The 13,496-nt window shown below is 32.0% G+C and overlaps 1 protein-coding gene across 2 annotated transcripts in view; it reads right to left on the bottom strand.

Annotated features, from left to right (window-relative positions):
- LOC108747897 (homeobox protein Nkx-2.2a-like) overlaps nt 1-12,230 on the bottom strand; it is a 19,425-nt gene extending 7,195 nt beyond the window's left edge. The window contains exons 1-2 of one of the 2 annotated variants that reach the window (XM_018485787.1): nt 12,162-12,230; nt 11,973-12,103 (exon numbers count right to left, since the gene is read on the bottom strand). In XM_018485787.1, coding sequence (XP_018341289.1) covers nt 11,973-12,103; nt 12,162-12,179 — 149 coding nt within the window. In that variant the 5' untranslated portion in view covers nt 12,180-12,230. Of the gene's footprint in view, nt 1-2,052; nt 2,151-11,972; nt 12,104-12,161 lie in introns of those variants that run through there. The other variant, XM_018485786.1, reaches the window with a different exon arrangement.
- Nucleotides 12,231-13,496: the final 1,266 nt, after the last annotated feature.

Genomic DNA, 13,496 nt, shown 5'->3' with positions numbered 1-13,496 from the left:
TTTTAATAAACGTATATATCGTATATTCATAGCAAGTTTGAATGGAAGTCAAAGATAGGTGTGTTTTGCGAACATGGTGATTTTGCGAGGATTCTGCGTGGGACAGTCAATACTTTGTATTTTAGGATCTTTGTGACCTTTGGATCGCTTCTTTAAGAAGATTCGGTAAGATTTAATTTTTGTCACTCGGCTTCGGAAGCTGTGTGACGACCGGCCTTTTCAGGACCCGATTAAAGAAATGTCTTTAAGGGTCACAATACCTGTGCGCGTTTGACTACAATCAACCTGTCTTCGGACCTATGTATAGAAGTAAATTTTTGGGTCCGTTTACTAAGCCATATGAGCCATTATCGCGTCACGTTTAGCTAGACGTTCCAATATATTCCCAATACAAAGTGCGGATGCTTTGAGTAATCTTTTTTGAACTCACACTTTTACAGACGCCGTTTGAAAATTTTGATGGACACAAGAAGTTTGCGACGGGTTGAGATAATAATTATTTAATATAATTTTTCGTTATGTTTTAACTCATTTCAATTTTCAATTACAAACGTGATTTTAACTACAACGACGGTTTTTATTTAACAGAGTTTTATAATGCATAGAGAAACTTAATGAGTCTAATTTATTTATTTATTTTAATATGCCGTTTTGACTTGAATTATGCAAAAATCAAATTAAAATATCAGAAAGGTGATGCCGTTGAAGTTCCTATAAAGAGCCGATAATTATTTGGAAGTGCCAGCGTTGAAATCGCTCGCGATTTCAATCTTTTCTAATTATAATATTTTTTACATTATTTGAATTTTATTATCAGAAAATCATTATGATTTTTGTCACTAAAGAGTTTCTCTTTATACAATAGAATTTTAATTATCCAAATTAGAGAGATAATTCGATAAACGATTATACTCCAAATATTCAGTCAATAAAAAAATATATGAAGTTTGTATATGGTATTTTGTGTTATATTTTGTTTATTGTACGATATTTATGAAGATAACAAGATAAAAATTATAAATGAACTTCTACATGTTTGTAGGTTCCAAATTACTGATATTAGAATGATTAATAAAGTCCATAGATATATAAAGTCTGAACATAATGTGTGCTTGGGCAAATTTACATAAATGTGAGCTTATATTTGTTCTCTTATTTTGTTTCTTAGATTGTATTCGGATAATCTTAATGATAATAGGCATTGCTACGTCGTTTGGACAAAGATTAAAGCGAGAATTGAATTTACAAAGATAGTAATGAAAGAACTATAAAATAAGTAATAAAAGACTTCAAAACTTAAATTTTAAAGCAGAATTATTTTAATACATGTTAAAAGTATTAGAAAATACTTTTATTTGTAAAGATTTATAGTTTATAGTATTTAGATCAAATTATATAATTCTGATTCTCTCTCTCTCTCTCTCTCTCTCTCTCTCTTTCTCATGTATTGCATCTATATTATATTATGTAATATATTATATAAATTAAATGCAATTGAATTATATATTACCTTATAAAGTCGTTGCATCGCCGAGAGCTTAATATACGTCTTGTCATGTAAACATAAAGTATTTAGTGATGATTTTTTGATGTTGAGTGTATGTTTAATCAATAAGTGTTGTAGTAAGTATCAAGGATATCGAGAGCCAATCGGATATTTAATGATATCGCACGATAATAAGCGATATATCTTAATGAAGGCAATAAAGTCACGTGTAAGTACTCGAGGGACGTAAAAATCCGTAAAAATATTTAAAAAATGACATTACATCGCATAAAGATATTTAAAAAATGACATTATAATCGACAAATCCAAGTTTTTTTCAATTTATCTATTAGAAATTAGACTATTTCTTATACATTATTAAAATTTAATCACTATGGCATGTTCTTATAATCAATTATATAAAGAAATTTTTATTCATAATGATGTAATATATCTGATAGGTGCAACGATTCTCTTATTATTGTTTTAAATTAAATAATTTTAGAAAAAAATTAAAAAAGTAAAAGGAACTAAAAACACATCAATCTTATATTTATTTTATTTACCTAGTGTTTAATGCGAGCTGACTGTACCAGACATGATTCAAAAGACTAGCCGAATACGGTAGTAACGGCCAGGGTAAAAGCTTATTCTTATCTGCCATTTTGAGAAGATTTTTTTAATTTATAATTTTTATTTTTATTAGCGTCGATACATGTTGCACTCTTTAACGACGGCACATATTAAGGTTTAAAAAATCTCTTTTAATTCATCACGTATTTGTTTTCTAACCCTTGCTTTCTTATCTTTTTCAACTGCTCAATAATCAGAAATTGAAATTAAATTCTTTTCATTTAATAATTTAGAAGATTTCTTCCTTCTATCTTTCTTTTTACTCCTTCATTTCATTTCTTCTTTCACCTTCACTCGTTTTGCATCATACGGATGAAAATTGAAATTTTTGTCTTCTATCTTCCACGCGTATAGATCTTTAATTTGTAATTTACCTGTTCTTACTTCAAGAAAATTAACGGTGCATGTGTATTATATCTTTTCTATAGTACATTTCTTTATTTCGGTCGGCTTGAGTAACTTTTATAGAAATCTGTCTGGTCTCTTCTATTTTTCCACGATTGCAGCTACCCATGATATTTACGGTTCTTTTTTTCTTCACTTTCTTCTATCTTCGTCACACAACACTGTCATCTCTATTTTACCATAAATAACTGTTTTTTCACACAATGGCAGTTCGGATATGTACAACGAAAGTCTAGCACATATATCCGAATAATTAGTTCGATTAATCCAATCACCGATTCTTATGTCGTTTTTTCGAGACACTCGTTAATTATCGGTCACTAGCACAAATAACTATTAACGGATTACGCGAGAGACCACTCTGCTCGAGTGGCACGAAAAGCAGGCTACCGATTCCTTTTCGGAGCTGCTGAAGGACTCTCCTTGTAGTTTTTGAGTGTCCTCGACGAGCACTTGACGGCTAGTGTTCCCTACCTCGAGCAGTTTCGCTTGTCAAGCACCCTCAAAGCGCAGGGCGGGTTCTACGTGGAGGCGGGGATTTCTCGTTCATCCCTCCAGCTCGTTCTCCTCGTTGCGTATCCCACCCTGCCATCGACACCCGACTGTAACTTGGGGAAGCTTTTTCACGGCAGAAGCGTCGAATAGGAGAATGTTTTTTTTATTGTTGTTATATTTAGAAGTCTCATTTAAAAAATAAATATAATGACAATAATATATTTCTGATGAAAAGTTCGATTGTTTTATCTTATTTTTAAACAGCAAGTAATTTATTAAAGTTAAACTGATATTTTTAAATGTGTAAAATAATTCATTTTTGACAATTACAAAGAAAGCAAAAAGTATTATATTTATAAATTTTTCAAGAGATGAACTAGTTTTATTGCGACCATTTACAGAGAGATCAGTAACTAAGAGTTCCTTACATATGAAAAAATTAAACTCTTTTAAATAGCACAATTTGATATAATCTCTTTTCCAAAATATGATTTGGTATGTAACTTTTGCAAATCGTATGCAAACCAATTCTAAAAATATAATAAAATTCTAAAAATATTTATCGCTTTTTTTTGTCATGGAAAACGTGCCATATTAATTTTTTTACATATGTTAAAGTTTCACACTTGTGGTAGTCTAGCAAAGTTTTGCCACTTTTAGCGATCTTATAGGGAAGGATATCCCTTGCTCGGGAGACTCCGTGCGACTGGTAATGTTACCGGGGCAAGTTGCCGAGGGGTGGAACCGTCGGCCAACCAATGGGGTAGTCGCGTGTCGGGAAACCCTCGCCCGACAGCCCGGGGGTTGATTTCAATCCAGCTCGGCGAGCGAGCCAATCGCCGGGCTTCATCGATCAGGGGGCTTTTTACACCGAGAGCATACTTTACGTCGAGTGTTAATGTGAAAGAGCATTAGCGGTGCTTTTACTGTGTCATTTCGATTTTTCACTCGCATCCCTTCCCTTTACCCCCGCCCTATTTTCTCCTCTCCGGTCCTCGCGGCACTCAGATCGCTGCCTATTGATACGTAAAACTGGGTTAGAAACGTGGTCGCGACTTACGGGCGAGTGTTACACAAATGCGAACGAGATATACGTATGATCAATCAGCTCACTGTCCTCTTTTAGGGGCTTGTTTGCTTGAGGCTTGAGCAAAAAAAAAAACCGAATGGTGTCAATTCGAATATAATTGAAGGGACAAGAAACTAAGGAAAATATATGCTTAATTTTATGAAAATCGAGATATTCCCCCGCGATAAAATATCGTATATATTATTAATTTAATAATACGGTAGGTAATTAATATTAAATGAAATCTTATAAATTCTCTGAAATTGAACTTTCTATAAATTCTACAGTTCCATACAGCACAAAACAGCTTGCAGTAACATTATTGCAACATTTGCTTGGTACTGTAATATTGGAACGTTGCAATATTGCTGCAGTATTGCTGGAATGTATGGAAATCCTGTGCTGTATGGAAATCACCTGTCCTTGCCAAATATGTATTTATTAAGTTTAGTAATCATACTGAGCGAATTTTATTCTTTCAATTGCGATTCTTTCAGGCATTGCTTACTATATAAAGTAAGAAATTTCAATAAAAAATGCGAAATCAAATTGAAGATGCCAATCTAAACTTATAATCGAAGAAGTAAATGGACGGAGTAATCAGATAAGAAGTAAAATTTGTTGCGACAGGTAAATAAATCAGATTGTCAACATAATTCTTCTCTTCGGACGAAGAGTGTGACGGCTAATTTTATAGTGAGACATTTGTTACGTGCTCTTTCCGTGACGATCAGGTCTCTTTTTTTCCCTGATAATCATAATGCTCGCGCGCGTGAAAAAAAGACATGGTGCGCAGCGACAAGGCTCTGACCTGATTTCTTTTTTATATCCACCCACTCACTTATTATTCGCGGACACGCATTTATTACGTTGACGCGGTAGATAAAGTCGGTTATTTTGCGATTATTATTTGGCCCAACATGTATCATCATCCGTCGCATAAAAATAATTTCGGACACTGCGATTTAATCAAATCGAATTCGCTTCGACCTTTTTTCACGACGTTTTGATCGCAGATAAAATATTATCACGGTAATACCGAAGCCATATTACATGTCAGGATCGTACAGTATTATTGATTACCAAAGATGTCAAGATATTGTCGTGCGATACAAAATATTTTGCAATATTTTTCGCGTAATACATTGCATATATCACACGGAGAGAATGATGATAAAGGATATCAAAATTTAGCCAGATACAGATCTGAGAATAAATGTTGTCAGATCATCAAAGTAATTTTGTAAGAGCTCAAGCTAATTACTAAAATGTCAAAACTTTTTACTGCGTTGCTCATTGCGTTTAATTTTCCCCCAAAAAAGTTTGATAATTCAATAAAATTAGATTTTTAAGTCTGTATCCAGTAAAAGTGTCCTCTCCATGTATTTTATAATTCTAAGGAGAAAATATAAGTATATGTAAAGGATATAAAAAATATAAGAAGAATAAGATTTTTATGATGGAAAAATGTCGCTTTTAAAGAAGGCGAATTTCGCAGTCCACGTTCTTTGAGGTCCCTAATTTATCTTAAACATTTCTCAATATGGTTAAATTTTAAGAAATATTTAGGTGCTCCATTTTAAACAGGGGATCACACTTTTGATCTCCCGGTTCAGCCGATTCTTCGAAATTGATGATTCGTCGGACTCGTTGGTGTCGTTGAATGGAATCGCAGGTTGTATCCAATCGGAAGAAGAGAGATGCGCACCTGAATGCGGGCACTCACAATAAATGCACACGCGTACCGACGGTAGCACGCTGGAAAATGGGGTTTCGAAAAGCGCGATTTAGAAACGTGGCACAGGTAAAAGGACAGGAGCGACGATGGAGCGAGTTTCCGGTTTATTCAGACCGGTCGTCATACAATCGCGCGGCTCCACCACACAGAAAGTCAAAAAGTGCGGAAGAAGGTGGACCCGACTTTTCTGCTTTTCTTATAGCTGCATCTTGGTCAAATTTATAATCTGGAAATAAAATCTAACGGCTACCGGAAAGCAGGAAAACACTTGTATTCCGTAATGGTCAAGATACTTTTAGTTATTTTATGTCTGAGTTACTATATAACGTGACAATTATGTACTACAAATTATATCATTTATAATACATTTATAATACAAATTTGTAATATATATTGACAATATATATGATATTATTAATAATAATGATTACTTTTTACATGAAAAATTTTGATATATGATAAGTAACTTAAATAGAAAATATAATTCGGATTGATTTGTATTTAAAAATTTATAAAGTACTTAGAAACTAATTATTTTCGATGATTGGTGTTACATAAATATTTAATAAGTAAGGGATTAAACCTCTACAGTACAAAAGTTGCAGCAACAATGCTGTAACATTGCAGCAATTGTTGTATTGCATCGATGTTGCTGCAAATTCTGTGCTGTATGAGAAAAGCGCATTCTATAAAATGGATTATGATACGTAATTGATATCGATGTTATAACAGTTTTGTGTTAACATTGTTAGATAATTATTAAAATTATTCATACAGTCTACCATAATCTTGTAGAAAAATATTATTGCGTGTTATAAGATCTTTATTGTTAATTTATAAAAGCTCAGAATGGCAGTTTAAGAGCTCAAATGATACGTGCATCGGTTCGTTGTGCATTGCATCGTCTAACTCGGTTAGAATCGTGTTCAACACGAGAAAGAGACCCGCGAGACGTCTGTCGTTTTTCTTGGGTTTCTCCTTTCCCCTCGATTCTCTCCTTGTCCAGGAAGTTCCGAGCGTTGGCGGGAAAAAATGGAGAAGTCTCGAGCTCTCGGGGCAATCGAGCAACATTTGCCGAGCTCCCACGACTGTTTGGCGATAGCTGTGCCAACTTGTTTCGAGCACGCAACCCAATTTGTCTGCGTCTCATTGTTTTACTGCTCTCTCCCGTCCCCCCGCCGTGGATAGTAGTCGCTTCACCGGTGCAGTCGTGCCCGCGAATTATTGCAACCCTCCAATGATCGAGTGGAGTCTTCCCGAGCTTTCTAGTTTAATAACATTTTTCAACACAAAAAAACTTGCGCGAGTGCAAACAATATGACGGGGATTTAACTCAATATTTGGAAATACTGTTCAGTATTAATTTATTTGCAATAATATGTTCATACTCCAGTGAGAAATGACAACGGAAATCGACGTCGGTTTAATAATTTTGACGTCGAATTAACATCAATTCGATATCATTTCTCACCGGGATAGATAAGAAATTTTAACGAGGAAAGATATAAATCGTTTTAGCGATTTAAAAACAAAACAGTGAAATTTTTAGTTACTGTATTGACATTACGTTAAAATTAATTTGAGTGATGAGTATTAAGTGTTATAAGTAGGTATTAAAAGTGTTAAAAGTATATCATATTGAAATTTAATATTTCTTTTATTTCAATTCTAAGTAAGTAAAATCTTGATGCACATTATTTTATTAAAGGCACATTAAGTTTTTTCTGCGACTAATTGATTTCATCGCTGACTCAACCCTCATTTTTACGTTGTAAGGATCGCCACTGTCTCCGTACTCGTGATTCGAACCCTTAGTAAAATGTAGCAGTTAACAGTTTATCGCTTATTGTTGCGGTACACAGAATTTTACTGCCACTAACTAGCGTTTCAAATTAACCAGGTGGCCAAACAAAGACCTTTCTCATTCTCTTGCTCTGTCTCTCTTCCTTTCTATTCGAAATGGTCGGCTGCTGTTTTGATCGTTTTTCATATTCTTTCAAAAATCTCAAAAGTACTTCCGAAATGGAAATGTGAAAATCCAACAATTAAATCCATGTTTATGATCAATAGAAAATCGCTGGAAGATCTTAATCGAGTTAAAGGGATAGTTTTTTTAAACAGTAGATTAATTCGGATTCTGTTAGACCATTCATTTTTTATACTTTTAAACACTATAATAATCAGTATTTTACTGTTTAACTTAGGCTACGATCCCGTTTGATGCTAAGAATGCTTTGAAGTATTTTTTAGTCAATCAGTAAAATTCTTTCTTCCGATTGATCAATCAAAAGCTTCGAAGCATTTATAGCGTCAAGTGAACCATATCCTTAATGTTTAAGTAATTAAGCAATAGATTTATTTAAATACATTTTGCAAATTTTTCTAAAGCAATAAATTTGTGCTCTCTCTATTGTATATGAAATTTATGGATAGTAACTCGGGGATACATATCAACAGAATCTTTGGAACAACAATTGGATTTACTAATATGAATTAATTAATAAGAAATTTTTTGTATTTCTAATAATGTTTAATAATTATTCAGTTAAAATTTAATAATTTTGATTGAATAATTTATAATTTTGTTTATATTTATATGTAAATATTTTTATATATTACAATGTTATATTAATATTTATATGTAATGCTAATTATTAGATAGTGAGTATATAATAAGAAATATAATATTGGAAAAAAAAAGAATATTATTTTTTTAATGTTAGCAGATATTCTTTTCATCTCAAATTGTTAGGATTGGAGGCAGACGTAGGATCAAAGCTTAGTTTCTTAAAAATACTTGTTGGCCGAGTGGCCACTTGACACTTCGGATCTTGTCACTTTTAGAATTCGGGTACCCCGGAAATCGGAAAACGTGCTTTATTGAATGACTATTCACCCACTTTGCTGGATATCTCACCATTAACATCACAATATACCTGCTCTGATGTAGCAGGCGGAAAGAAAAACACCTGAGATCGTGTCGATGATCCTCACATTTTATTGCTAGTACGTGAAGAGAAAAAATTTCCGTTAAGTTTTCAAGTAACCCTGACCACCTCCGGTCAGACCCGAACTTTTTTGTTCAAGGTATGGCATTGCATTTATAATGCAGATAATTTCTTACAAATATGGCGTGTGGTCATTCATACAGCAAAGATGTCCTATGGATCCAGAGAATAACTCCAATGAATGTCATAAGAATATTTCCGAGACATTTCTCAGATAAAGTGCTATGTTAGGTTTGAACAGCAGTCGAGTATTATTATTTAAGATTTCTAATAATGTTTAATAATTATTTAGTTAAAATTTAATAATTTTGATTGAATAATTTATAATTTTGTTTATATTTATATGTAAATATTTTTATATATTACAATGTTATATTAATATTTATATGTATTATTAGATTATCAACATGCTCTACCTTTCTGTCTTTCTCTCTCTCTTTCTCTTTCTCTCTCTTTGTCTCTCTAAGACTTTGAGTGGCTGTTAAAGAGCGCAGTAAATTGGATAAACTTGAACGGTTCTGAGGGAGACTGAAAAGGTTTTCTCAAATCTTTTTTCTCACATCACAGAAATAAAAGGATTATATATGGCTTATTGTAAAACTTAACAATAAATATCTGGCATTTCAAGAATGGATCTTAACATGGAAGAAACCCGCGAAATGCAAACTTTTAAATAAATATCATCGTGTATATTTTATCCTCAAAAACCTCTTTATGAGAAATGTTTCAAACAATTCTCTACTTTTTAAAATTTATTATTTTGTTGAATAACTTCTATACCTTCACGAAGTTTGACTACATAGTGTAATAAATAATTAATCAGGAATGGGGGGGGGGAGATACTTGTAACGCCGTTATTGTTACTACCTCTTTGTAATAATATGATAAAAACATTACGATTTTTTTATGACAGTAATAATAAAAATATTAAATAATATCAAACGAATTAATATGGTATATTATACAATATTAAAAAGTAATCAATTTTTTATGTCATTATTACATTTTTTGTAACACCATTATTTGCAAGGATGAGAAGTAACGTATTACTTGTAATACAGTTACTTTTTTGTAATAACAATTTGATGATATTGTAATTTTTTTTGTAATAACTTCAGAGTTGGAACAGTTTGACTTACTCTTATATTACTTTTCAAAAGTGACTGTTTCAATCCTGAAATTATTACTGTTAATTAAATGTAAATAAAAAATTGTAACGTAATGTTATTACCAAATCGTTATTATATAAAAAAAAAACGATAACATACAAATGATATAAAAAAATCAATTACTTTCTAATATTTATATTAACATGCATTTAATATTATTGAAATATTTTATGCTTTTTTAAATATTTTTAATAAGCAACTGATAAAAGAGTGGAATATATTCCGCTTTAATTACATATTAGATAACAATTTCTATTAAACTATGAAATTTTTCCTTCTCGAGTGACACGTCTTATGGTTATTAATAATGAAAAAAAAAGGTAATTTTAAGATATTTAATGTAGTTAATAAAAAAACTGTGCTCTTTATGCCGTCGCTTGAAATACTTCTCTCATTATGATGGACTGAAAGAAAAGCCGGCGGAATTTGGTGGAAACGGATCGAAGAATATGTTACGTTAATTCATAAAGTTGCTTCAAAGGGGGTGATAGGCCCTGCAGTTGCCTGAATGAACGTAATATTTAACTTAGCTTTGACCGGATGACGGGTAGGTCCCCAGGGTCACTTCTTTCTTATTCAAGAGGTTTGTTGAGAAGAAGATTTCGTTTCCACAAAATAAGATCCCTCGTTCGAGTCGCAGTGTGTTAGACACGATCTGGACTCGTTGAGCCACTAGCCACCGACGTCGTTTAAGAACCGCTTAAGATGTTATTGTAAGTATAGTGGAATGATGATTTTTCTTTTTTACAGTTTTCACAGGTAGTGAAAGTGTTCTTGTGTGTAATGTTAAACTCTGCACTCTCAAAAGTTCTGGTTTTCTTTCAAATGCATTTGTGAAGTACATAGAAATCTTTCACATTCCAATTAATCGAATAAGTTGAAGATATTGTTATGCTACATAACAAAAAAATTAAAGGGTAAAAACTAGGAAAAGTACAAAATGTTACAGATCAAGAATCTGAATTGACTTTAATTTTAATTAAAACTTTATTCACGTCAATTAATTTAAATTAATCTTATGAAACTCTTTGAAAAAAATGAGTAACTCATTACATACATTTTGGTTTCTATTATTTTTTTGATATAAGTATATATATATATATATATTACAATGAAAAACGTGTTCTCCTCCATTACTTATACGGTTTTTACCAATATATCCAGATGTATAAAAACAATTAGATAATCGTAGGAATAAAGCATGTATAAAAACAAGAATTAGATTAGAAGAATGGCGATATTAAATTAAATAATTGTCTATTCGGTGATGCTTTGATTCGACGATCTCGCGATCTCGCAGGTGCAACGAACGAACGGGGAAGTAGGAGAACCATACATCGTAGCTGAATACGATTAATCCGAAATTTATGATGGAAACCAACAGGTGTCGGCATACCACACGGCCCTTTCGCTCCTCGTGTGTGTCCCAGTGTGTAACAAGGCGTACCACTCTACGCCGAAGGATTCGCCTAACCGATATGCGTGACTGCTCTTAAACGTTCGCTTCCGGTTTCCGGTATTATCAGCTTAATCAGATATGTTAATTGCCCGCGAAAATAACGCGGAGATCGAGTAATCCTTTTAATATTTCGAGATCAACAGTGAAGACGTTTTCGTTTTCATAAAATAATATATTAAATGTGTGTTGAGACTTTACATGCTTCTTATCTCTCTACCTCGATAGATTAAATATTTGATAGATTCATATTAAGACATCTGATTTATTTGTAGATAACGTTAAATTTTATCATTGTAAAGTTTTAAAATTTTTAATTTAAAGTAACATGCGGTAACAATTTTAAAATTAATTTATCATGTATCTTATAGCTAGAAATTAAAGTTCGTCGTTTAAAATCTCGTTTTAGTAGCACTAACGCAAAAGTTAAAATTAGCTAAACGCTACTATTCTTAACTATTATTTTCCACACAGAATATTATATCTCTAAAACTTTTTTTTATTATTTTTTACCTGTAATCTTCCTCGTTGCTGACATAATCGGGTGGTATCAAATGCCAAGAAGCGTCGTAACAATCGTCATATCCGGCTGCCATTTTTCTTGCTTTTTTTTCCACTAAATCGATTAATGAACGTGCTCGTTTCTGTAGCCGACACAAAAAGTTGAAAAATATCCCGCAGCTTTTCCGGTCAAAAACGTACCTCCGCCGGCTGATTCATCGAAGGCAGCCGAAAGAATTCTTTGACGACTTCGAATATTGCTTCAACAAATAAAGCTTTTTTCTGACGCGATAGATCCGCATTTCATGCTCACGTTCTTCGAAAATCCGACAGGTATTTCGCATGAAGGGTCATTTCACATCGTGTCTGCGACACGAATTCTATTTAACTTAAACAAAGCGCAAGAAGGTGATATTGACATAGATTAACTTACACAACTTCAAGAATTTCTGAAAAAATTGATTTTACAAGCATTCATCGACGTTAAAATAGATAACGAACTAATAATAACGCGACCACCAATTGTCGGAATGTGAAAAAATTTTTCTCAATAGTGAGTTCACAGAAAATTTTCACTTTTTTTTTTAACGTCCTTATGCTTATCTATTAAATATTTGTGGAAGAACTGATTCGACACTCGAAAGAGGAATTTAATGGAAATTATCGTGGAAAATAACTGAGATTATAACTCTCGTCCAACTCGTGATAACTTTACTGAGAACTTGTGGCAATATATATCGATCACCTATATATTGTATCAAAAATATGGCTACCTGATAGGAGCTCTGGCAATCTTATCAGTGTGATAACACCCTACATAGATTAGTTTGACTACCGCAAATCCTAACGTTGAAAGGAGCCAAAATATTATCGAGTTTTCTCGATCTCTGATGACGTATTTGCATCATTATTTCCCCCTGCTTTATGTTTGAATACATTTCCAAAAAAAAAAAACAATTTTTTTTTTATATATAATTAATCCATTATTATCATGAATTCACAAATTGAAAAGCATAATTAAGCAAATTAGCTTTACGAATATATAATAATAATTTTAGTTTTGTTTATGCTATTAAGTAAAACACTATTCTCTCACGTATACATTTGTGTATATAAAAGAAGATATATTATAGATAAATATACTGTAGATATTGTATATATCCAAAATGCGTTGCATTATTGTGTACACCGAAAAAAAAATTGCTGTAGCAAATTAGATGGTAACTCTGGTGAAAATTTTTCTCAAAATTTTTCATATAATTTTTCAGAATTTCTATATAATTTTATAACTTTTTCACATTTTTTTTATATAAATTGGAACATTTTTCAGAAAATCTACATTTTTTCTCAGAATTTTTCGTATGTATTAATTATAAAATATCGTAAGATTTCTAAGATTTTTTGTAAATATAATTTCTGATAAAATGTTATAAAATCTAAAAAATTTCAAAATATTTTTTTTAATTATCGGATGAGAAATTTAGAATACTTCAGAATTCACTTGTATGAAAAATTCTGAAAAAAGATGTAAACTTT

This window comes from Trachymyrmex septentrionalis, unplaced genomic scaffold, assembly GCF_001594115.1.
Source record: "Trachymyrmex septentrionalis isolate Tsep2-gDNA-1 unplaced genomic scaffold, Tsep1.0 scaffold202, whole genome shotgun sequence".
Taxonomy (NCBI): Eukaryota; Metazoa; Arthropoda; class Insecta; order Hymenoptera; family Formicidae; genus Trachymyrmex; species Trachymyrmex septentrionalis.
This window is presented reverse-complemented; position numbering and strand designations above follow the sequence as displayed.